Genomic DNA, 25068 nt, shown 5'->3' with positions numbered 1-25068 from the left:
CAAAAGGGGGAAGCAACCGGAGTCTAAGAGATACATTAATCTAAAATAGCTCGGTTTAGATACAGACAGAAGGACTATGAAAATAATGACAACTAATGTTCCTTCAACTGTGTGCACACTTTGGAATTCACAATACATGAAATACCACTCTTGTCTTGCAAAAAGCATAAGCTACTCTGGGAAAAACTAAGCAATTTTCAAAACTTTTGAAATTTTAAAATAATTAATGTATTCTTTGGCACAATCCAAGAAGTCCTGACAAAAAAACATACTAAGAGGCAAACGAAAGGAAAAATTCTTCACGAGTGACTAATGATAATCTCAGAAGTTGACACCCAAGAAAATACAGATTTATCAAACAAGTACAGTTGATACAGCAAAATCTTACTGCCTCACGTCAGACCATGCACAACTCTACACTTATGACATACTTAGATTAATGTATAAAAGTGAAAATAAGAGAACTGTAAATAGATGCTAATGGCATGACATTTAAAACATACCCTAAATTAGTGCACATTTCCAAGAGACCACTTACTGAGGCTAAACATACAAAAAAGTGTGTTATTGTACGAATAAAAGTACTTGATGTCATTTGCCTTTCATATAATACAAACACTATCACCATCTTGATATAGGCCACTATCTACAAAGATCATGTTTTCTCCCTCAAGATGATGCCAACTGGTTCAATTCTTAGATCACAGAAAGCTGATCTAATTACCAACTTTTAGGGCAGTTCAGCTTCACAGGCTATCTTATTGGTAACTGATGTTAATTTAGAAGTCTTCTGTAATTTTAAACCCCAGCAGAACAACAAGCAAAACAACCTATAACTGCATATCATTTTAAGTATGTATAGTAAAGGATCCAACAATTATTCATTTACCATATTTATACAGCAGGTTCTGTCTGACTGTTGCCATGGAAGCGATAAGGGATGAAGCTTTGTATGGAGTGTCCAGATGATCAGTGATTGTACAGAGCGAACTTATCACTTTGGCAACACTCCCCCTGGCTAAGGCAAAGGCCAAGAGTGTAAGTTCAACCTCTGGAGTAGTACAACAGCTGGGGAGGGAAAACAACAACAGTGTGAAAAGAAAACTCAGGACACTGTTTTTCAATACAAATAATGCTCACATGATAAAATCTAAGGCTTGTGTTTCTTAATGTCTTTGAATTTTTCCAGATACTGAGAAAAGAGCAGGTGAGTAAAATTTAGATAAATTTACTAAACAAATTCCTCTGAACCATTTTCCCCTGCATCAAAACACATCAACACAATCTCACCTTGTTATTCTTATAAGGAAGCTATCAACTTCTTCCAAAACATTTGGAGATAAGAAGCTTGAAAAATCTGTAGAGCCTGACGTTAGGGATAGAGGTGGCATGTGTTGCAGTGCTTTCCTAGTAAGAGGGACAGAATCTAATATCAGAAAGCCAGACAGAATCAGAGTAAACAGCCTTCTAAAATGAATTAGACATTCAAATCTTAATGCTTTTTATGAGTAGGTCTCTACAAATAGATTCTGAATGCAGAAAATCTGTTTACACAGAGAATCTGTTCAAAAGGTAAAATGAGTATTGCATTCTAGGTGGGGAAAGTTCAACAACTGTTAGGTAATCTTGGATCTCAGCCTCAAGATCTCAGATTTAATGAGACAAATAAGCCAAGGGGGTTTGAATTAAATCTGTGACAGCACTGGAAATAGCTTAGTGTCCAAGTACTTCTTCATTTTAAATAGTTGTAGAATTGAGTAAGAGCCTGTTAATAAAGGGAAAATTGCTTTTAAATTCTTTCAGAGCAGTTACAGAAACTAAGAAACCTGTTACTTCAGATGAGAATTTTTGTTTGATTTCCTACAATAATGTAACAACCTATGAAAATAGAAATTCTTAAGTGGTTTCATCAAAGTCATTCTATCCAATACTAAAGTTTCTTTTTTTGCTTTATAATTCCAAACACTGAATGTGTAATTCCCAAAAACATACTTTTAGCAAAGATTTCTCCATTATAACTTTTTTAGGCTTTATTAGCTCAGTATGCATGTTATATTTCTATAAACTACCTAAACTGTAACAAAACTGAAGGTCCTCAGTTTTAGTAAAGCTTGCACCTATGAACCTTCCTCGGACGTAAGCATGTATAAAGTTATCAAGACTTTAAAGAGGTTTCATAGATGACACAAAATTAAGAGATAGGCTTAATGGACTTTAGCCTACAGTATTCATTAACCTAATGACAGCAGTGCTCCTAAGCATGGTGGCATCATGCTAACTAAGCTCTATAAAAGTTAACATGGGTGTGTAGCGATTTTATTAGGATTCCAGTCCTTCAAGTCATCGAGCAGAAGTGTTTGGCAGTCAAACAAGGAAATGTTACACAGAAAATGGACAATCACCACAAGCAAACATCTGCACAGAGATACTGCATATACCTAGCTATATCCCCATGTAATGCACGACAAGACATTACACAAGCATAAATTTGCTGAAAATGAAGCTAAATTAAACTCCAGTTATAAGCTGGAGGGTTCCGATATTTATAATCAATAAAATTAACAAAGAAAATTAATTAATTTTAGGCTTCTCAAAATTATTACAAGTCAAAGGATAGGTAAAAAAAAATGTATTTTTCAGTGTCTGTTCAGTCATGGCTTAACAACTAGGTTAGATACAACAGCTAGGAGAATTATACTTGTTCCAGTATATGCAAATGGATGAAGGAGAAATATCAAAATTTAAACAGTGATAGCTGAAAAGATATTTAAACATCTTAATGAAGGGAGTGGAAACCAGTTACACAAGATAGATTAGCTTACTAAAGCGGAAAGTATTTAAAAAAAAAAAAAATCACACACCACGGAAGTTCAGTACTTACTGAGTATTTTGTAAAATAGTGTGAACAAATGCTGGATTTGTTTCCATGGAAGCTGTTACCAGAGAGGTCAGCAGAGACCAGTACCAGATAGCCGAAGCATCGCACACAGAGACGCCCACCTTCTTAACTCTCTGATAACCAATGGCCCTGAGTCCGTGGATTCTAGTGTCACATCCATCACTAAGGCAACGTTTGATGTTTATCTGTACATCTGCCAAAACACAAAACAGAATTTTTGTCCCATTTCTTCTGCTGGATAAGATCTAGAAGACTCCAGATACTCAAATCAGTTATTGCAAAACCTCTTGGAAAAATAGCAGCAAACAGTACACCCACATAAAGACAACTATATACACGTGTTTCTTCACCATGCACCCTGTGACTTGGAAAATTTAGTCTTTGAAGGGCTTATATGATCCATTACATGTTGCCCAACTAGAAATTGGGAAAAAGGTATTAAAAGACCCTCAAAGTGAAAAATAGATCATAAATTATTTCCCCAGTACCTTTTACCTCCATAAATAGGAACTGTCTTGGCAGTGGTAGTGGAAAAGACAGGGAAAGAGTAACACCTAAAAGCAAATTTTACATTAAAATTCTCATAGCAGTTCTTGACCATTGTGCATAGCTAACATTGACCTAGTTGCTTCTGAGGAACAACATGCTTGCTGTCTGCTTCGGTGGCAATGAAAGTTCATCTTTGTGAAAAGTGACTGAGCTGAAGGGACATTTGTGAAGCTGCAGAAACCATCTTAGGAAGGAGCAGCTTTCCTCCGATTGATTCCCATGTCGCACCCACAGATCTACCAGACTTAAAAATAACACTGCTTAAAAACCCTTAGCATAAAACTTGCTGTACAAAAATCATCTGACCAACTTCAGGGTTTTGCTATCAAAAAAAAAAAGTTGCTCAGAAGCAGATTTTTTGCTAGATACTATTATCCAACATATGCTTCCATTCTGCAAGCAGAGATATTTTAAGACTGCCCAGTGTCTTCAAACTGAGAGGCTAAAACTGCATCTTTAGACATTCCACCTCTTCAACCCTTAGCCCAAGTTATTGATGCCATGAGAAAAGCTCAGAAAGCCCTCTTATAGGCTAGAAATTAAACCACAATTAAAACAATTTCTCTGAAGGATGAAGGCAAAAGTTCCTGCTCTAATGACTGACATTCCAACACATTATTCTAGGACCTACCCAACCTTTCACCTTCAAAAAAAGCAGCAAAACAATATACCAATGGTATCTTTATTGACTCACACATCTGACTAATGTTAGCGTTTTCCAACAGTGTTACGTAGCCAGTGATATTGCTTGGAATGTGAACATCTCGGACCTCCTGAAGACTGCTGGCATTCCTTCCCACTGCCACCGTGACTTGCTGTGGCATGTAGCTCTGGTCATTGGCTGCCACCGCAATGGACAGATGTCTCAGAACAACATCTGGTTTCATTTTTAAGCTGCAAAACAAAGAGATAAAACAGTTCTTGCAAAGAGAAGATAAGTCAAGCACTTCACTTCTAGCGAAGCTTCACTCAGTTTCTACTTCTACAAACACAAATAAATCCAGTGGAAATTACTGAATGTTTCACAGGCATTATCAACCCCGTATCACAATGGATGAGTTACAAAACTTGTAATCGACTTAAAAGACAGTCTCATCTGATAGTGAGAATGTACATTTTCTATTGTTCAGCTTTTCAAATGAGAATTCATTCCTCAGGAATAAAAATGTAGTGTTAATAATGACCAAAATGAGATTTTTTTTTTTTTTAAAGTATACATTCTACTCATACTACCAAAAAACCACCAAGCATTTCTGTTTCATGGAGTAGTAACTTTCGAGACGGTGGCAAAGCGCTTCTATTTAAGGACTAACCGCTGCATGTCTAACACAGTTTGGAAAGCTTACCCTTCTTTTGTAGCTATGTGTCACCATGGAAGATGCATGCGTTTTACAGGTGAACACTCCTACTTGGTGATTATGCCTTTAAACTTGATGAAGAGATTAATGATTTCTATTTCCTCTATATTCATCTGACACTCATTAATTCCACATTTTTCTTCAGTTACACCCCTCAGGCTGTAATACCCAAGGACTAACTACCCCAAAACTCAGCTGTAGATTTGCGTGTCGCTCACCGTATCCAATGTGAGCGAGCACTCCCATCCGACTGCCAGAAGGATGTAGTTTCTCCATTTGTCATCTTGTCGATATCCGCAGAATTGGATGAGGTTTCTATGTGAGTATAGCACTTTGTGACGGACTTCAGTTTGTCCAGCTCCTGATTACCATTCAAGTCACTGGGGTATTCTGCACAAAAAAGAAATCACTCAAAATTTTCTTGTTTTGCTTGTTTTGAGAAGTGTTATACCTTTATAATAAATATATTATATAAAATAACTTGTTAGCACAGAACACAGCTCCTGATGAAGTGTTTCTGACAGAAACTAGAAGACAGCAAAGTTTAATTTCAGATGAAATCACAGTAACCTCAATTTACCACTTGCAGTATGAAAACACCTACTTTGCCTGGAGTTCAATCGCCTTTATCTCCTCCTTTCATTACTGGCCTCATCAGTGCTTTATTATTATGCCAAAATACAAACAGATGAGAGGAAAAAGTAAAATATGATGGAGAAAGCCTCAATTCAGCTATTCTAGGGAAGAGACAAAGCAGATTGTTTCCTCGGGTAACTCAATCTGTTTCAATAGAAGTGCAGAGATCTGAAAATACCGAGTCAAGCTGTGAAGAAAAGAAGCCATCCCTCTAGGGAGGCCATTGGGACAGCCCCATCTGAAATACACTAAGATTCACTACCTCCACCCCAAAACAATAAATCATTTTTTAATACTGAACAGTCAGCTTCAGAAAACATTCACCTTCACATGGAGACTAAGTATCCAGCAACTAGTAGGGATATTTGACTGAACAGAGACTATCATAAACTAGTAATCATCATAATTGGCTGGATGGTCGCACACCAAGAGTTGTGGTCAGCGGCTCGATGCCCAAGCGCAGAGCAGTGACAGGTGCTGTTCCTCAGGGGTCGGGGCTGGGCCCGGCGCTGTTTAATGTCTTTGTCAGTGACACGGCCAGTGGGATCGATGCACCCCCAGCAAGTTCACAGACAACACCAAGCTGTGTGGTGTGGGGACACGCGGGAGGGCAGGGGTGGCATCCCGAGGGACCTGGGCAGGCTGGAGAGGGGGGCCCGGGCAAACCTCAGGGAGTTCAACAAGGCCAAGGGCAAGGTCCTGCCCAGGGGTCGGGACAACCCCCAGCACAAACCCAGGCTGAGCCCTTGAGGAACGGCTGGAGAGCAGCCCCAGGGAGAGGGACTGGGGGGGTTGGTGGGGGGAAAACTGCCCGTGAGGCAGCCCCGTGCGCTGGCAGCCCAGAACCCACCCGTGCCCTGGGCTGCAGCCAGAGCAGGGGGGGCAGCAGGGCCAGGGGGGGGATTCCCCCCTCTGCTCCGCTCTGGGGAGCCCCCCCTGCAGTGCTGGGGCCAGCTCGGGGGCCCCCAACAGCAGAAGGACCCGGAGCTGCTCGAGCGGGGCCAGAGGAGGCCACGGAGATGCTGGGGGGGCTGGAGCAGCTCCCCTGGGGGGCCGGGCTGAGAGAGTTGGGGGGGTTCAGCCTGGAGAAGAGAAGGCTCCGGGGGGACCTTCGAGTGGCCTCCCAGGGCTTAAAGGGGGGACAGGAAAGGTGGGGAGGGACTCTGGGTCAGGGGGTGGGGGTAGGATGAGAAGTAACGGGTTTAAACTGAGAGGGGGCAGATTTAGATTAGATATAAGGAAAAAATTCTTCCCCGTGTGGGGGGTGAGGCGCTGGCCCAGGGTGCCCAGAGCAGCTGTGGCTGCCCCCTCCCTGGAAGGGTTCAAGGCCAGGTTGGACGGGGCTGGGAGCCCCCTGGGCTGGGGGAAGGGGGCCCTGCCCGGGGCAGGGGGTGGCACTGGATGATCTTTAAGGTCTCTTCCAACCCAAACCATTCTGTGATTCTATGGTTATATGATAATTCTGAAAGAGGTCAGGAGAAAGATGAAAAACATCCCAGTGTGTTACTCAGATTGCTAGGCAGTTAGGAATCAATTTATATGGCTCAAAAAAACAACAAAAACACCACAGAAACATGCAGATCAACTTCACAAAAAGTCATGCCTCTTAAAGATTAAACAGCAAAAAAGCTTTTTATTTTATCTGTAGTTTCTTCTTCGAGCTGTGGTTATACTACCATTCTGAAAAAAAAAAAAAAAAGGGAAAAATATTACATACCTCTCTCTTTCAGGAGAAGTCGATCTAAAGAATCCTTCAGCACAGAAGACCGCATAGTACAGATATTGTTGAAGTACTCCAACACTGGGTAAGGGATGGCAGTACTAGAAATCCGATTCCGGTGCAAGAATCTCAGTATCATTGAAGCATGAAGACCAAGACATTCTTTTGATTCAGAAAATATATCAATAAAACCTAAAAGAAACATTATTTCTATATTTGTTGCAAGATCTGACTTGACCAAGTCATCATTTTTCCCCTCTACATCTTATTACTAGGTAAATCCAAGTTAAGCATGGGAGCCAATATTGGAACTACATTCCACCACATGAAGTAGCTCGGGTTTGCAATCTTTACAGCAAGACTACAAAAGGTACAGACAAATATTTTTGTCAGTTACTTGAAATGCCTGAAGAGGTTCAAAACAATTACCAAAAATCTTGGTTCTTACACTTATTTTGCAGTCCCAAAATCTCCAAACCTTCACCTTTGATATCTAAGTGAAACAGCTGCTGCTTGGCTAACGAGCTGAGGTACTCGCATCACTCACCTTGAGCATCTCACTTTGGCACTGTGGATTATTCCCAAAGAGGTGCCTAATGCTTTCCAACTTCAGAAGAAATTTCAGCTCCTGAACAGTGGTACTCTGAATCACAGTGCGTTTAGATGCACAGAACAGTACTCCATAAGTACTCTCCTCTGACTTATCTATTAGCCAATTCTAACACTTCTTGTCTGATCCTCTAAGGCAAATCTCCTTTAGCCACTTATCATCAAATGCTTGGAAGGAAAGCCAGTAACTGATACTTATCCCAGAAATCATATTCTAGAAACTGACACTTTCCAAACTACATGCTATAAAACGTGAATTATGTTTTAGCAGGATTTTAAATGCTAAATATAATAATAATAAAGGATATGACTCATCACATGAAACAGACTCAATGGAGGATTTATTCCTCCAGTTACCAAGTACAAGACTGCATTAGTTAGGCACTCACCAAAATTTTGCAAGGAACTGTTTCCTGTCTGTGAGATAAACCAAACAATGGTAAGAAGCTCCCCAGTCAGACAGAGAAGAAAATACTGGTTATTTATGAAACTAAGTTACCTGGATGTAATTATGGAAAATTTTTAGTTTACAGCAACTTCATTTGTTCGATACTAAAGAAGTGAGAATGACCTGGAGTATGGTTTTGATAAGATTAAGACAAGCAACAGTATCAAAGCGATTTATTGAAGCAGCACTCCTTATATAGGGCAGGACTTGGAAAACTGCTTGTTTTGTCACTGTTCTCATACCTGGAACGAGTGAACAAGCTTGCAGTTGCCTGATTACATGGCTAAGCTCTCCTTGAAGATTAGCTCCACTAGAATTCTTGAGAGCCTCCAGCATATTCTCCACATCTACGGTGCCATCTCCTTCAGCATCAAATTGTGCAAAGGCCTGAAGGGGAACAGCAAATCAAAATTTATTTCAGCATATTTACTTCAAGCAGAAATTCAAGGTATAGAAACTGTAGCAGTAAACATTACACCGTTATTAAATAGAAAAACCCAAAAGAATCCATTTTCCATAGCATTGAGTTAATGACAACAGGAAACAGCCTGGCTGGGAAACTGCACTGTTTAGCAAGTTTTATGGAAGTTGCACTGCCTTCGTATAAAAGTCAACTGTAGTTATGCTTAGGTGGAGACAGTACATCATCTACACAGTGAATCAGCAGTATCCATCCAGCCGACATCTGTGACTACGAAGAAGGTGCCCACAAAAGAACATTAAAAAGCTCTTCCATTAAAGGCTGAGCTAGTTCTAAAAGCCATACCATCCATTACTCATTACTGCTGCATCCATCTCACACTGCACCCACTCAAATTTTTTCAGGTTTTAAATATTTTCTTTATTTAAGAAAGTGTCCTTAGAACCAGAGTATTTTTTAAAATGTGTATTTCCTTCCATATATAGTCCTCCTACACAAAATACCAGTTTAACACAGTTTGTCAAAGTATTTGTGAAAACAATGGAGAAAGTTAGAAAAGATTTTTTTTTTTTCTTATTGAGAAGAACCATGGCCAGCTTTATTAACTCTGACCTTAACATAAATTTTTAACATAAAAAAGTTGTGTTGAGCATGTATAAAAAGTAACAGACACAGTTATGCATTTCACATCTTTGCACTAACAAAAGTACAAGATGTTTTTATTCAGCTAAGCCTATAAAACAGAACCAAGCTCATAAACCTAAATTTTTTTACCTAGCCACTTAAGAGAACTCATGATCTGGTGATGCACTGCTATTAAAATAAACTAGCTATATTTTTACAATCATATTTAATTTTGAAACAAACTTCTGTTTAATTGCTAAAAAAAAAAAAAAAACCTGAACATACCCCAAAAAGAAAATCAGTATTTCAGGAGCATCTATTTTCTTCATATAAATTGGGAACGCACTTACAAAAGACATTTCTTTACAAGCAAGACTTTAGTCTCCCAGCCCTGAACTTGGTATTTCAAGTTCAGCTACACAGCCAAGGAAGCGTGGCCTCTAAGAACAGACCATCTCACGGGCGCCTGGCGGAGTCAAGCGATCACTGCTGTGCGGGAGGAACATTATGCTTGAATCTCTTGGTTTGCTACCTGACTATCAATCTTGATGTACCACTAAAAGCACTACCCTCGAGAGAAATAATCTGAAATGATTAGATCAAAATAACCTGCCAATTAACCATGGCATAATTACACCACTTAAATGAGAGCAAAGTCCTCAGAAGACAACAGAATAGAATGCCGTGTTGTAGCTGACTAAAGCTCCGACGGCATTTCTGTGGCACAAGGCTGAATTTTAGCTTAGCAGTTTCATAAACTCTTGTTAAACATACAGCTGAACCCATGCTACCAATGATCACCTTTAAAAGGGTTATTCTTAGCAGCAAAGGGACCGGCACTGGGCACCCAGAGGTACCACAGCCAGTACAGATGACTGATGCTGGGCATCAGCTAGATCCCAAAGCAAAAAAAAAAAAAAAAAAAAACAAAAAAAACCCAAAGACCTTTGCTTGAGGATGACAATACTGAGGGAATTAATTTTAACAAACATAACACAGCTGTCAAAACAATACAATGTGCAGTTTCGCACCACGTCATTCTTGCTACTGTGACTTTTTCTCCTCACATCTGAAGTCAAGGCGTGCAATTACTAAAATACAAAGTGAACAAGCAAGCAAGTTTTGTGATGTTACTAGCGAAAACAAACCACATGCAAGACGATAAGGCTGGCTCTGCTGATAGCTATTTTAAAACAATTTCTTATACTTTCATGTAAAGAGAGATTACCACACATATGCTTTTCTTTGCATCTTAATGCAGTATTTTGTTATTTTATTTTCAAACTCTTCCTATGATCCCAGGAGAGTGTATTGACCCTAGCACCCTAAAGTAATTTTTTTAACTGTTCAGTATAACTTAAACTCTGTATTTGACACAAAACCAATTTCCACTGCTCAGACAAGGTGCCCTGTGCAATGGGGGTATAAGCAATCAAAGAAAAAAAAAAAAAATCAGTACACAAACCTGTACTCTGAGCTTTTGATTTGTGTTCATGACTGGGGGAACATGATACAAGTGCAGTAGCAGCTTTACCACAACCCAGCTGCATTCTGCTCCTAAATAACAGCATGAACTTCCTACCCAGTTCAACCTTGCACGTGAAGAAACATAAAAGACACATATTTCCTGGGAAATGATGGCTAAGGCGATCGCTAGGAAATGCAGAGCATGGAAAAATCACCCCTCGTCTCACAGAGAGCTCAGGAGTTGGACAGCGTGACAGAATATCTGAAGTGTGACTTGGGAAAACTCTGCATTTCATCCTGTGCTCTCAGTAGAGCTGCAGCACTGATGTTTCAGGCGGAAGTTGGATACATCACAGGATAGCTGCTGAAGTACTAATGAATAAAAAAGGATTCACGGGTTCAGTTTATCTAGAAAACTGATTTTGCATTTAAACAGAGGTTCATTTTGCCAATAAAGCATTCAAAATATGTGTTCACAAGCCCCACCCTGAGAATAGAAAAACTTAATGGTCAGATCAAAACACTCTATGCCAGACAGGATTTTACAAACATTAAAAAGTGAAACCTATTGACCTGCCACCCACAAACTAACTTCTCAGCGGTGTAAAATACATCCTGGAAATCTAAAGTACTACAGCCCATAAGCTAGTACCAGTTACAGAAACAATGACATCAAGGTTTTCCACACAGCTCCCAATGTTTCGACTTCCTGGGATATGCTAGGTGTGACCACATTGCCATACCCTGATAAATCCTTTGACAAGTTTTTTCCCCACTCTGGAGAGGAGGATAAAAAAAAAAAAACCAAACCCAAAACAAACCCCCATATTCTTCATGCAGAGGAAGATGTGCGATACAGACAATCCTCAACATATTTCTGCAGCCCACAAAGCTCAGTTGTTTGTGTAAACAGAAAGAACCCTGATACACAAATTTCACTCTTACTGTCGGTACAAATGAAGAGCTTTTCTTTATTGGCTCTTGTAAAGGAACTGGAAATGGAGGCCGCATTTTAGCAAGCTACTTAAAACAGTCTGGTACAAACACACCTATCTGTACAATAAAATTAATCAATTCCCGGTTTCCAGTAGTCTTGTTAATATGTCAGCACGGATTTCAAGGAGCGCATGTGCCATTTAAGAGCCTACCAAGTTATTCTACTACTTAGGAGCGATACAAAGGGAGAAGGAAGTTACTGGTGAGAATCGGGAACTGCATGCAGTAAGAAATTCAGACACAACTACTTTCTCAACTGAGTGTGAAATTCCCAACAGGGTATTCTACTGCATTTTAAACGCTAGCTAGAGAGGAAAGCTAAAGCTTAAATGTTCTAGATGTTAAGTTCTCCACAACCCTTCCCACAGCAGGAAGGAAGCGGCACTCTCTTCTACCACTAAAACCTTACTCTTAAGACCTTTTGCCTGCGGAGGGGGAACTCTGCTACACCACTTTCTCACAAGTTTTCCAAAGCTCTTACTTTACGATAAGTAACGAGATACTTGACCGCTTCACTGCCGACTGTGAAAAGCAATACTAAAATTAAGTCTGGTAAACTCCGAGTTGCCGACACCACCAAGGAGAATCCCAGAGGAATTACTTGCACAGAACTTCCTGCCTGTGCTACCAGCAGCTGCAGCAGCGGTAGCAACGGCAGAGACAGCGCTGCAAGTAACCGTTCTGCTCAAGAGCGGCTGCCGAAAACAGGCGTGAGTTGTAAAAATAAAAACACGCAAGCTGCCAGCCTGCCCACCGGCGGCAGGAGCCGCTTTTTCAACCTTGCGGCAGCACCCTCCGCCCCGGCCTGGCCCCAGTCGCCGCTCCGCTGCCCCCGGGGCTGGGGGGGGGCGGCTCCCCGGGTCCCCCCCCCGCCGCTCCGCTTCCCCCCCTGCCCGGGCCGAGGCCCGGGCCCGCCGGCCGCCCCCTCACCTCCTCGCTCTCGCCGCGGGAGCCGGCTGCCAGGCGGGAGACGCTCTCCAGCACCTCGCAGAACTGCTCCAGGCTGACGGCCTCGTCGCCGCGGCTGAGCCGCTCCTCCAGCCAGCGCACCAGCGTGCTGTGGTGCCGCGACACCAGCGACTCGGGCAGCGCCGCCTCCCGCAGCCTCGCCGTGGCCTCCCGCAGCCGGCCCTGCTCCAGCAGCACCTCGGCGGGGGGCAGCGGCGGCGCCGGGCTGGCGGCGGCGCCGGGCGAGGCGGGAGCGCCGGGCTGAGGCGCGGCGGCGGCGGCGGCGGCCGCCCCCTCCATGCCTTCCTCGGCGCCCTCCTCCTCCTCCTCGCTGCTGTGGCTCGCCGCCGTCCCCATGAGCGTCTCCCTTCTCGCTCCGCCGCTGAGTCAGCAGCTCCCGGCCCCGCCGCTGCTGTCAGCCCCGGGCCGGCGGCGGCCGCGCCACACTGCCGCCAAGCGACACCCGCCGTAAAGCGGCGCCGGGCGAACGGTCGCGCGTTGCCGTCCCTCCCTCTCTCCCCAGCGGCGGAGCAGCGGCCACACTGCCGTCAGCCGCGCCGCCGTGCGGCGAGGAAAGTGTCGCGAAGAGGGGCCGGGGCGGGGCGGGCGGGGCGGCCCCATGCGGCGGGGCGCGGCGGCGGCGGCGGCGGCGCTGCTGGGGCTGGGGGCGGCCTGGCTGGTGGGCCGCGGGTTCGAGTCCCGCGGCCGCCTGCTGAGCGCCGCCGAGCTGGCCCGGTACCGCGGGGCGCCCGGTGACCCCGGTCTCTATCTGGCCGTGCTGGGCCGTGTCTTCGATGTGCAGCGCGGCCGCGGGCACTACGGCCCCGGCGGTGCCTACAGCGGCCTCGCAGGTAGCTCCGGTGGGGCGGGGGGGGGGGGTGTCGGGGGGAGCTCCGTGCCTCCCAGGGAGGGGCTCGGCGGGGCTGTCGCGGCGTGGCGGGAGGGGGCTCACCGCCTGCCCGCCCCGCAGGGAGAGATGCCACCCGCGCGTTTGCCACCGGGGACTTCACCCACGCGGGGCTGGTGGACGATGTCTCGGCGCTGTCGCCCGGCGAGCTGCTCGCCATCCAGAGCTGGCTCTCCTTCTACGGCCACAACTACGAGCCCGTGGGTAGGTGGTCCTGGCCGTGGGTAGGTGGGTACTGGCCGTGGGTAGGTGGTCCTGGCCGTGGGTAGGTGGTCCTGGCCGTGGGTAGGTGGGTACTGGCCGTGGGTAGGTGGGTCCTGGCCGTGGGTAGGTGGTCCTGGCCGTGGGTAGGTGGGTACTGGCCGTGGGTAGGTGGTCCTGGCCGTGGGTAGGTGGGTCCTGGCCGTGGGTAGGTGGGTCCTGGCCGGCGTGGGCGAGGGGAGGGGGGTGCAGCACGGCGGGGGGAGGCTGTGGGGGGGCTGGGGGGGGGGGGGGCGCAGCGCCGGGTTTTAGCTACAGGACATCGGCCGTGGGGAGAGCCGGTGTCGCTGGTGGGGGGACCGGCACCGCTGGGCGATCCCCCGGAGCTGCTGCTCAGCCAGACCCGCTCGAGGGCTGCTTGCCCCTAAGGCGAAGCTGAACAGTTTTTCCAGCCCCGGGCTGTCAGCTGCAGCTCCCTGCCCTGCTTTTCTTCATCTCTGCTGAGCAAGAGGCGAGGAGCCAGTGCCGCAGGTACTGGAATTAGCGGGGCTCTGGAGACTGTCGGAGCCAGCAGTGCAAGGAAACTGTTTTGGGGAGTGAGGTGCCTGAGTGGCAACGGCTTCTGGGTTCTGCACCCTAAAGTGGCATTGAATTTTTGATCTTTAACCAGTCCGTGTCTAAGCTTGTCCTGCGTGGATTTATTAATATGGGCACATTGATGTATGAGCCAAGAATGGAAGGGATGCAAGCTCAGTTCCGCTTTAAAATTGGGCCATGGTGAGATCCTCCTTTTTTCTGTCTTTAGATAACAAATTTAAAAAAAAAAAAAAAAAAACAACCAAAAACAAATAACAGGAACTATTCATTTTCCTTGCCTGGAAACACTGTGGTCTTAACTGATTTTCTCTCCCAGGGAAGCTGGTGGGCAGATTCTATGATGAAAACGGGGCCCCGACAGAAGCCTTAAGGCAGGCTGAGGCTGCGATTGAAGAAGCGCTGAAATTCCAAGAAGAAAGTGAGCAGAGGAAGCAGCAGTTTCCACCCTGCAACTCTGAATGGAGCTCTGCTAAGGGCAGCCGATTCTGGTGCTCCAAACAGAGGTAAATTCTGCCTCCCCACCACCGTATTTGGACCCTCTGTAGCAGAGCATTTCTGCCCTTTGGATGCCCTGAGCTTTGTCACTGCCTTTCCTAGCAGGGGGGGTGTAGGAAGGTGTCCCGGCTCCCGCAGCCTCCGCGCTCCCTGCTCTGTAGGTGAGGGCTGCTGGCTTCTCCGCAGAAGGGCGAAGGTTGGTGGGAATGTGCCGAGCGCTGGCGTGGCTGGGATGCGCCGCGCTCGGTCCCTTCCCCGCCCCGCGTTCCTCAGGCTCTGCGCTCTGGCAGAGGCAGAGCCAACTTGCAAGGAGCAGCGGTGCCGCTCCCCCTGCGCCAGGTTGAGCCGCTGCTGCTGTGTGAATCGCAGTCACTAGATTTTTCTCTGCCGGTACAGGAACTGCCGGTAGCCACCACCCGGTCTGGAGTTGCACAGAGGTGCAGGTTGGGCTAGCAAAAACGTCCTCCGGTGCGAGGTAGCGGAAGGGAGCTCCGCTCACTGACCTGCTGAGCGAGTGAAAGGAAAATAAAGTTCCATCCTGATCACCGATACTTTTAGGAATTTTATTTCAGAGGCAAAAACTCTTCTGTCACACTGGAATCAAAATCAGGTTTCAGAATTTGCCACAGGTGCACGTGATCCTTCTGTTCTGAGGAAAATAGGACAGAAATGCCACTAGGACCATCTGCATTTGAGCAGGTTTTCTCACCTATCAGGAATGAAAGGATTAGCTGGATTTTTTTCAGACAGTTTCGCAGCCTGCCTCACAGGCAGTTTTTACTTAAAACCGCATAAAAATGAGGTTGAGCTCTGAATAGTCATTTTCTACTTGGCCTACTTAGTTTTATTCCTCTCTCAGTTTAGGAACTATTTTGTTTTAAGATTAAATCATTTCACAGACCACACTGCAAAATGCTTAGTCTTCATTTTGGTACATGAGTAGCACTGGGGGATCCACTTCTACGTGTGAATGTGCTTGGGTGCAGCCTCGGGACTGGGTGTTGTAAATCTCTTGTGTAAGACTTTAGAGGCTTAAAAGATGCAGTAGTTAGGGGAACAGGCAGGATTTGGCCCATAAAGAGACACTAAGAAGTAGTTGCGGAAGTAATTGAGACTTTTTTTTTTTTCTTTTGCCCTAGTTCTCAAAATCATTGTGTTCAGTCACGGAACAGAAGGCGGCGTGTGGTTATCTGTGAGCAATTAGCTACCTCCAAAAGAGGCCTTTTGCCATTAGACACGCTGCACTGCATAAGGCTCCGATTCCTTTTCCAGCAATAGAAACGCGGGAAGCAGAAGCAGGTTGCTCCCAGAAGGGTGAGAGGATATAGCAGCGCTGATGAAACCAGGCTCAGGCCATGGGTTTCTGAAGCACAGCCAAACAAAAAGGTATCAGAAAGCTGTGGGATGTTGGCTGCTGGGACCAAAGTCAACCTCAGTGAGTGTCGTTAGTTCTAACTCTCGCAGATTGTCTTGTCTTTTAACTAATGGTTCTCAATTCACTGGAAGCATTTTCCCGGGTTTGAATCGCACTTTGTTTTAATTTTCCATTTGTAGCGGAGGAGTGCCCAGAGACTGGGCCGGGGTCCCTCGGAAGCTGTACCAGCCCGGCTCGAGGGGGAGTCACTGCGTGTGCGTGAGGACCACGGGCCCCCCGTGGGGCCAGCCGGAGCCCGCGGAGCACGGCGACAGAGGGGATCTGGATCACCCGCAGCTGGAGGAGTACGACGGCTGCCATCCCCTGGCCCAGCAGTGCGTCCTGGCGCTGTGACCCCGGGCGCTGGCTCCGCGCGGGGCGGGGGGGCCCGCGGCGCGGCGGGTGGGCGGTTGCAGCGCCGGCTCCGTTCCCTTCCGTCTGTCTGTGCGAAGGGAGCAGTAACAATTTTTGACTCTCTTTTACCTCTTTTGGCTCTCTTTGACTCTCAGTATTTGTGACTCTCTTTTAACGCGTGGAGCTGAGAGAAAGAGGAAACGCTTTAACCGAGTCGGTGGCTGAACCGCGATATTTTTACATCTGGCAACAAACTGTAAGATGCATGGCCTGAATTATATGTAAAAACTGATTTCTTGCGCAGTTGGGAAATAGCTGTTTGTGTGCACGGCGGCAGGTGCGACGTGTTGTGTTTCAGGCAGCGAGGTGGTGAGCACAAGAACTGCTGCAGCATCACCGACCTCAGTTTATGCAGAGCCCTCCGGTTGCCAGAACTCTGCCTATCGCACTAATACCCCTTCCCCGTCACCTGATTGACCCCAGAGAGTCTAAAGGTAGCAGGGAGAAGCCTGAATTTCTCCTACAATTAAGGTACATAGTATCTAGGAACTTGTGCAGTTTAGTTAAACACAAGCTTTATCAAAATCTTAGCGTACAGAAGGCAAAGGTCATAACTGTATTTCCTCACGCCGTGTTTGTATTAGATACTGTGCAAAGCAGATAGTGGAAACCACCTGTGACAGTCGTTGTTTCATATTAACCTCACCATCCCGGTCCTCTGATTCACTGCTGTCAAACTGCTCGGGTTAGGAATTGCTGGTTTTAAATAGACACTAACAAAAACGACACAACCACCCTGATGTAAGCTGCCATTTCCATTCTGGCCTGTGACCTCCTCCCATCTGAGGACACACGCTCTCAGGCTGGACGTACCCTCATAACACCCAGCTCCCTTAAATTCCGTACCTATTTTTTTTGCAGCTGGTAACATTCAGCACTACGAGCGACTCCTAAGAGTCATTGCCATTTCTGTGTGGGGCTGAAAAGGACAAGGGAATGCTGGTGTAGGGCCTAGGTGCTAGGAACACCAGGCTGCAGGGAAGCAGTTGCTGTTTTACCTAGAATCTCATTAGGATCAGCTTCTGGTGCCGCCGCAGCCTTGAGAGCAGCACCCCCCTTACGCAGCATCCAGCAGTGGCCCAGCGCCGTGCTGTGTTCAGTTCTTTTCCTTAGGGCAGCTGCCATCAGTTTTGAGTTAGTTTTGAGCTACTGCAACCTCTAAAGAATGTCCCACAGATGCAAGTCATCAGTTAGTAACTAGTAAGATTACTGGAAGCCTGGAAGCATTGCTCCAAAGCGAGAGTAATTACTTCCTTGCGGCAGCAGTAGGATGTAGTACAGCACTTTTCAGCTGGGAGGGTTGGATGAGGCTACAGGTGCCATGGACCAGAGCTACACAGCAATTTAACAGGTACATGGTTGTTGAAATAAATGTTCCAGGGTTTGTGTGTTGGATTTTTTTTTTTCCACTTGCTTCTGTCTTTTCTTCATCTTGAAGTTCTGCAAGACACTTTAAGGCAGATGTACCAGCTCTTAGTGGTCCTCAGTGGAGGTTGTAGGTGTAGCCACGGGGCAGTAGAGCCCCACAGAGTGTTAAATCCCCACTCACTCTTCTAGAACTGAAACTCAGCCCTGAGCTGGTGCCAGCTTTGGGATTGGAGTGAACTATACATTAACAGTCCTTAAAATAATGCTGCGTAAAATCTGCAGGCAAGAGCTGCAAAGCAGCAGTTTATCTCCACACATTAATGGGCAGCGTAAGTATCAGCATATAATTCACTGTTGGACATGTCTTCTTTAACATGAAGTTGGATTTAGAGATCAAACCATCTCTAAAAGGTGCATCAAATTTCAGATTATTAAATACTGTAAGAAGTAGTCAGTGTCACAAGTTGGAGTGCGAGTGAAGATCTGTCAGCTGGGGAACATCTAGGCAAGTTTAATCTTTGTAATGCTCGAGTACTCTGCAAGTAGTGCTGAAAGGCTGAGGGGAGGGTTTTCAGCTTAAGAGCAACACAAATCAAAGAAGCTACTGCAGAAAGGCAAGAGGGGATTGTACTGCTTTAAGGTAAAGTGGGTTGAAAACCAATTCAGTTTATTCTTCAATTTAGTGTGGGGGGAAGTTTGTCTTCCATGAGGAATAAGTCATCTATTAAAGCAAACAAGGAGACTCCCTCACTGACCTGAAGTGCTCCAAGACTATCTTGTTTCTACTCTAATTCAAAAGGTCAGCTACATTCTCCCATGGTAAAAAAGGGTGGGAAGAAAATAGCGATAGATAGACAGGGCTCTAATAAAGCTCACCATTCATCCATACTTTAAGTTTTTTATTATTAAAAGACTAATGCATCTGAGCTGAGAACTGATTTAGTCCGTGAACCAGCTCTGGCCTGGAGGAAGTTAGGATTGTTTCCTAAGAATGATCACAGGTAAGTCTAGGATAAGGCGTTCAAGATGACTATAGGGTATGAACTAGAACACCAGACCTTGTCAGCCAAAGGAACAGTTGTAGCAGTTCCACGATGTTAAAATGGATACCTGGAATAATTACAGAAGAACAAAGTTGTCATGCCCAGCTGAATGCTATAGCCCGTTTTCCTTGTGGCTTGTAAAGGATAGCTTCCAGAGGGGCAGCTGTGCCTACAGGTAAACATACTTTCTTAACAAGGTTTCCACCTCACAGTGCATTAGCTAGGTATGCATTTTATTACAAGTAGAATCATTACACAACGAAGTAATGCATATTGGAAAAATACATTTTTACAATGACTCCAGACAAACATTGCAGATAAAATGCCATTGTTCTAAGACTTCCTTTTCTATTTCACAGAGGGTATTAGAAGGTTCAGTTATTTTTGTCACTCATACAAGCTTTGATTCTTCTAGAGATGAGTTTGCGGCAGAACCCAACTCTACCGGTTACAGGAAAAAGAGGGCTTACCTATTAACATTTGATCTACAAAAAGTCCAGCCTTGGCCTCCCGTATTGTTACATGTTAATTTATAAGCACTAGGTGAGAAGTTGTACAAGCAGTTGCTCTCCAGCACAGGAAGTCATTAAGGCATCTGTCAGCTTTCAGCCGGCAACTGGCGATGCTCTGGTAGTACCTTCAACACTGACCTTCTCACTCCGCTTAGTGGTGTGAAACAGTGACTACACCTTTTTCAGATCCACAGATTAAAACTTAAGCCAGACCACATTTTGTGCTTGTGTAAGAGTGCTGGATGACTGCAACCAGAAGGAATCCAGGCTCCGAACAAAAAGCTACAGTATGAACCACCACAGACTTCCCGCGCTGCCCTGCTGAAGTGCCTGACGCCTGGTTTGACAGCACCGCTTCCCAGGGACAGAAGTTTGGTTTCCATTTACCCTTCTGTACAATGCTTGGCAGACTTGCATTTCAAGTTAATAGATACCACTTGAAGACAGCAGGGGTAAGGAGGGTGGGGTTTTTGGTCACAACTGTAATATGCTACAAAAAGGAAGAGTAGTTGTTTATGGAGTTAGAAATGTGTTGACCACCACTATGTTACCAAGTGCCTCCATTCACAGTTGTACCCTGCAGTGGAGCAGTGCCAGCAAAACTCCCCCCAAAAATCTCAGGGGTCTGAGAGTTCAGACCAATACTAGGCAGAGTGCGTAAGGGGTTGAGCCCCACCAGCTGTTCCCTGGGGTCAACCTCTTCAGTTGAGCTAGAAGAGAACTCGGGTTTTGGTTCAAGGTGTGAGCCTTTCTCCTTGAGCTCTGGCAGAAAGCTATTTAGAACTAGTTGGCTGGAAGGAAACTATCTCAAAGGCACTTTAAAATGATCAGATTTGCTGAATTTAGTTGCTTTAAATTTAATGAATGCTTCAGGCCATACAATAGTTTATCAATAACCTTCCTTTCAGACTTCAGTAAGAAAGCTGGTACAGTATTGGCTGAAAACAACAAACTAGGAGCATTACATATGGTTTCCCAGATTCTCCCCAGAGCTTCAGACAGTTATAATTAATATTCTACTTTTAAAAACAGCAACTAGCCAGCCTTAAACTTGCCATTCAGTTAAGCTGAATTTTCACAAGGTCTACATTTTCCATCATTTAAAAAGTTGCTGATTCTGTTAGAACTGAGCTCCTGTTCCCTTGGCCCCTTCCAGAGAAGTCACTGAAAAAGTGATATTTAAATGCTTTAGTGATTACATGGTGCAGATTTCCAATTAAGTTGAAGTCCACTGGCTGTGGCCTTGGAAGGACACTACCACCACCTTCAGTATTCTGAGCACACACTTATCACTCCACAGCTCTGCAGCTCCAAACCAAGAAGGAAGTCAACATGTTACAGGATACACTATCATGAAACCTTCTCTCACCAAATGCACTCTCTCTCCATTGTTACCTTTCGCTGCTTGAGACTTGCAACCAGTGATATTCTGAAACATCCGAAAGCAATGGACTGGAAGTACAATGTTTTCCATCATCTATTTCACTCAAAAACCCAAACTGTAACTTGCAGTTAAATGCTGCAGATGCCATTATTTTCCACCTCATTCACCTATAATATTTTGCCAGAGATGCACCATTTGTATTGGTAACTGTTAGAGAGACCAGTTGTGCTACCCAGGGCATTCTGTTGGAACATGACAGCAGCAGACATTAAACATTGAGGGAAATCTGTATTATCATTCTTCTCTAGTGTTACAAGGGTGAGATTCCAGCTATAATAGATGCATATTGGAAGATCAAAGTGCAGATCAAGTGAGACTCAATGTGAAATTCATCGTGCAAATGTCAACAATTACACCCTCTCCCATCCTTTTCTTGTACAAGTCTGAGAAAAAACCTCAGGCAAGTTTCCCATAAAAGCAGCAGTCTGGTTTATCATCTCACCTTACTCTAAGACTGACAAGTCACTATTCCAAGCAGGGCAGCGTGTCACCAACTTGTCCATATTGTACACTGGAGATAACAGTCATTAAGTAAATGCACACCAGTTCCTGGAGTGGAGATGAGGAATGCTGAGTTGATTCTAAACTAGGTTCATCACTTGGGACGAAAACAGTCTTAACATGGCATGTAGTTTTGCTTAAGTACACATTTTTTTCCTGACTGAAGCCTTTGCCCACCAAATCATACCCTCATCTATCAGCAAAGTACTTTCTTGTTTACCTAGACAATGTGGTGTTGGATTTTTAAAGATTCAGCATGTTTAAGAGAGCGCGACCAGCCTGGATTAAAACACAGCTTAATCCAAATGCCTGGTACCGCACTGCCAGTTCAGAATCCTTCCTTCGAGGCCAGAGGCTTAATGTTAACAGGAAGCTTCCAAATACACTCCCGCTCACCAGCAATCCTGCTGAAAACGGACCCAAGCTTAATGTCTAGAGGTGCAGCACATTCTACACTGGTAGGATTACTGGCTCTCCTGCAGCAGTTAACCAGGGTCTTTAAACCAAAGGAAAGTGCTACTCTCCCTCATGGGATTCATAATGCACTTCAGCATTTATTGCTGTATTGCAAGTTCGACTACTTAACCAGTTTTAGTGTTTCTCCATTTAGCACATGCTTAGGCCTTGCAGCACACTTATGTTCATTTACACAAGTTTCATGAATTGGAAGGACTAGCAATGTAAATATGAAAGTGCAACAAAGTAGACTTTGACAGCTCTAGCAAGTACGAGCAAGAGTATTTACTGGCTAAAACCATCTTGCACTTCTCTTGAACATGCCAAAGCTAATGAGATGTTTACTGAGGAGGTATCAAGATGTGGGTCTGCAATTCTGACTGCTTTGCATCAGATGTTGTAAAGCTTTCTGTTGTAAGGCCACAATTCTTGAGCTATGCTTAGAACTACCCCCATTTTTGAAGAGTTTCTTGAAATGAACAGTGGTTGCAACAGCTCAGTCTAGCTTCACAAGAAGTCTTCTCTAGAGAAAGGGAACATTTATCTTTAAGACAAAGCAAAGAAAGATACCTGGTTACCCTGAAACTTAATGCCATCTCTACTAAGCAGCCTGAAAGCCACAGGACTTAATAGAGTTGCTCAGTGCAAAGCACCATATCAAGGACAGACCTGTTTTATGTCAATTCAAACATCAGCCTAACAATTTTAGCTTCCATACCCCACTGCAACTAGAAGAGGGTCTAAATTCTTTTGTCACTTGGTTTCAACGATCCACTCGAATTCCTAGTGAAGTCTATCACAGCCCAATACATTTACAGTCGTACAAAGTCATTTATACCAGAATATATCGTAACAGGGTCCTTAATTAGTTCAGTCTATTGCAGAAGACACGTATAGGCCTCCTCTTCCCTATCCAGAGGGCTTGTAAGCAGAGCTGCTGTCAGGAGCACTGACCGGGAATCCCTTTACTTCCACAGCATACTAGGAGACTCCTCCCAGAGTCAGGACATCAAAGCAGATGTTGCAAACTCGGACTGGCTTGTTCAGATCAAATTTTATGATGGGAATCTCCTTTGTTGAGCACTTATGGCAGAGCAGGCGTCCACAGTGTCGGCTGTTGGTATAAGAGGGGTGGGAGAAAAGTGAATTCACTCACAGTGAACACCAGGGTTTTACGGCTTGATATTCTTGATCTTTACGTAGTATTTGTATCTTTATTTAGTATCACTAAAAAGGTACAGTAGCAATTGAAATGCTGCATTTTTCCTTGTATCTTCTGATATCTCTCATGTAATAATTGAACACTAATGCCAAAACCACATATTGCTTCTATACTAGTCCGTCACCTTGTTGTACTACAACTGATGCATGTGTAGTTTTCTCTGGAACACTGGGCTAAGAGAAAAATCTTAGCTTAACATCCAACTAACCCAGCATATCTTGCAGAAGTTCAGACTAGTTAAGAAAAGGCAACTCATGTCTACGTAAGAGCAACTCAGGTCATTTGCACATTACAAACAGTACCCTTAACCTAAGCTGACAGTGCCTGCCCAGAACATCACCCGTTTCAGAACAGGTCAGCCCCACCACTGAAAGCAGCATCCAAATCCCCCATTTCACCTCCGCAACTTCGATATGATGTCTCATTTCCAACAACACAGAGTATTAAGTGCACAAACTGCTTAAGATATTATTTTAGTCAGACCACAAGTTACTGATCTAGGAGAGGGTGGAATGTTTCAGCTGGATTACTGGTGATACACCTAAATTAACATGGAGGTTTTCTAAACCACCAGAAGGAACAAGCCTAGCTACATTTGGAAGAGGAATCTGTTTCCTTGAGAGCACAGCAAGATGTGTCATATTACCAGTGATGCTTTCTTGTCGTGACTCCAAATTTGGCAGTGCATTCATAGCAGTTGGAGCCATCACACCAGGGAGGTTCTTTTGTCAGCATATCTGTTAGAGGGAAAAATGGAAAGGCAATATGAGCTCAGACAGTTCTTGAGTACACTGTAACATTAAAGGAGGCTTTTTCCAGTTTTAGGTTGCATCCAGTGTAATTGATTTAGCTACTTTTGCAGTAGCTGCAATCTTGTTCGTAGACAATGTATAGCTGCTTTCATCAACATCACATTATCCACAGCAACCATACAGCACAAGTTAAAAAGCAGTCTCCAGGTTTCAGGCTATATTAGGCTATGACATCAGCCAGGAGTCTCCATGTCTATCCTTCCAGAAAAAGCAGTATTTGACAGGTCTGCATTGTGCAGCTTTTCAGTTGGTTATGAGAAAAATCAGTATTTCTAGCCCCCATTTAAAGTAGTAGAATATTCAGAAGTTCAGCCCCTCTGGAATTTCTGTAATCTAAATCAGATGTCCACAGTTCTTTCCTCCACCAAAGTATCTCAGAAGCATAAGTTAAAAACACTTTCCAACTGTAGCAAGTAGTACTTACCCAGCAGTCTAAAGAGAAGCTGTTTTGTAGCAACTTGATAGTTGAAGATATTGACTCCTTGATTATTGTTAACTCCAAGACGAGCCCCAGCTCTCACTATTGCACGACACAAGTTCGCATTTCCCTTCATGTAAGCCAACAGGAGCACTGAAAAATAAAAGCCAGATACTTCCCTGCTTGCAGTGGTAGGTCTTGTGTTCTACTCAGTCCAGAGTAGGATCTTTAGTTCTTTTAAGTTTCCATGTAATGTTTGCATCTTACTGTATTTAACATACGACTGCCAATTAGTCCAGCTTTAGAAGTGACAGACCATTAATACAACTTGTGTAACTTTTAAGTTTAATAGCTGTTGAGTGTCACCTACCTGTGTTTCCTTCAGCATCAGGTTTGTCTAGAGGGTATTCTGGCATACATTCCAAGAAGAGGTCACAGATGGCTGCTGCATTATCTTTCCCATATTGTCCCAAAATATGCATTGGTGACTGGCCTCTGGGGAAAAAGAGTTTGTTATCCTAATCAAAGTGTGCTTGCTACTACAGTTACTCATACAACTCCCTTTTTTTTTTTCAAGTTCAGTTCAGAC

The 25068-nt window shown here is 44.7% G+C and overlaps 3 protein-coding genes across 6 annotated transcripts in view; 1 reads left to right on the top strand and 2 right to left on the bottom strand.

The window, feature by feature from the left end:
- The window catches only part of ZZEF1 (zinc finger ZZ-type and EF-hand domain containing 1), a 61657-nt gene extending 48532 nt beyond the window's left edge, over window positions 1–13125 (bottom strand). For both annotated transcript variants that reach the window (XM_042791488.1, XM_032993701.2), the window contains exons 1-8: window positions 12658–13125; window positions 8462–8606; window positions 7160–7354; window positions 5025–5196; window positions 4143–4342; window positions 2882–3092; window positions 1291–1407; window positions 890–1068 (exon numbers count right to left, since the gene is read on the bottom strand). In XM_042791488.1, the coding sequence (XP_042647422.1) occupies window positions 890–1068; window positions 1291–1407; window positions 2882–3092; window positions 4143–4342; window positions 5025–5196; window positions 7160–7354; window positions 8462–8606; window positions 12658–13032 (1594 nt within the window). In that variant the 5' untranslated portion in view covers window positions 13033–13125. The remainder of the gene's footprint in view (window positions 1–889; window positions 1069–1290; window positions 1408–2881; window positions 3093–4142; window positions 4343–5024; window positions 5197–7159; window positions 7355–8461; window positions 8607–12657) is intronic.
- Window positions 13126–13288: 163 nt separating this feature from the next.
- On the top strand, window positions 13289–18098 carry LOC104364028 (neuferricin). Of its 2 annotated transcripts, XM_042791851.1 has the most exons (4): window positions 13289–13526; window positions 13646–13786; window positions 14697–14883; window positions 16430–18098. In XM_042791851.1, exons 1-4 carry the CDS (start codon window positions 13295–13297, stop codon window positions 16641–16643), a joined length of 774 nt encoding a protein of 257 aa, XP_042647785.1. In that variant the 5' UTR covers window positions 13289–13294; the 3' UTR covers window positions 16644–18098. The 2 variants fall into 2 exon arrangements, with proteins under 2 accessions (XP_042647785.1, XP_042647786.1); XM_042791852.1 differs by lacking the exon at window positions 13646–13786.
- An 851-nt stretch (window positions 18099–18949) lies between these two features.
- ANKFY1 (ankyrin repeat and FYVE domain containing 1) overlaps window positions 18950–25068 on the bottom strand; it is a 34403-nt gene continuing 28284 nt past the window's right edge. For both annotated transcript variants that reach the window (XM_042791490.1, XM_042791489.1), the window contains exons 22-25: window positions 24850–24974; window positions 24486–24632; window positions 23896–23986; window positions 18950–23141 (exon numbers count right to left, since the gene is read on the bottom strand). In XM_042791490.1, the coding sequence (XP_042647424.1) occupies window positions 23009–23141; window positions 23896–23986; window positions 24486–24632; window positions 24850–24974 (496 nt within the window). In that variant the 3' untranslated portion in view covers window positions 18950–23008. The remainder of the gene's footprint in view (window positions 23142–23895; window positions 23987–24485; window positions 24633–24849; window positions 24975–25068) is intronic.

Source organism: Tyto alba, unplaced genomic scaffold (genome assembly GCF_018691265.1).
Source record: "Tyto alba isolate M040663 unplaced genomic scaffold, T.alba_DEE_v4.0 Super-Scaffold_19, whole genome shotgun sequence".
In the NCBI taxonomy this organism is placed as follows: domain Eukaryota; kingdom Metazoa; phylum Chordata; class Aves; order Strigiformes; family Tytonidae; genus Tyto; species Tyto alba.
This window is presented reverse-complemented; position numbering and strand designations above follow the sequence as displayed.

Bases quoted from the DNA above. Each gene is read 5' to 3' on its own strand.
- LOC104364028 (XM_042791851.1), top strand. From the start codon at position 13,295: ATGCGGCGGGGCGCGGCGGCGGCGGCGGCGGCGCTGCTGGGGCTGGGG. The intron at 13,787-14,696 runs GTAGGTGGTCCT...TTTCTCTCCCAG, and splicing joins CCACAACTACGAGCCCGTGG to GGAAGCTGGTGGGCAGATTC. The intron at 14,884-16,429 runs GTAAATTCTGCC...TTCCATTTGTAG, and splicing joins TTCTGGTGCTCCAAACAGAG to CGGAGGAGTGCCCAGAGACT.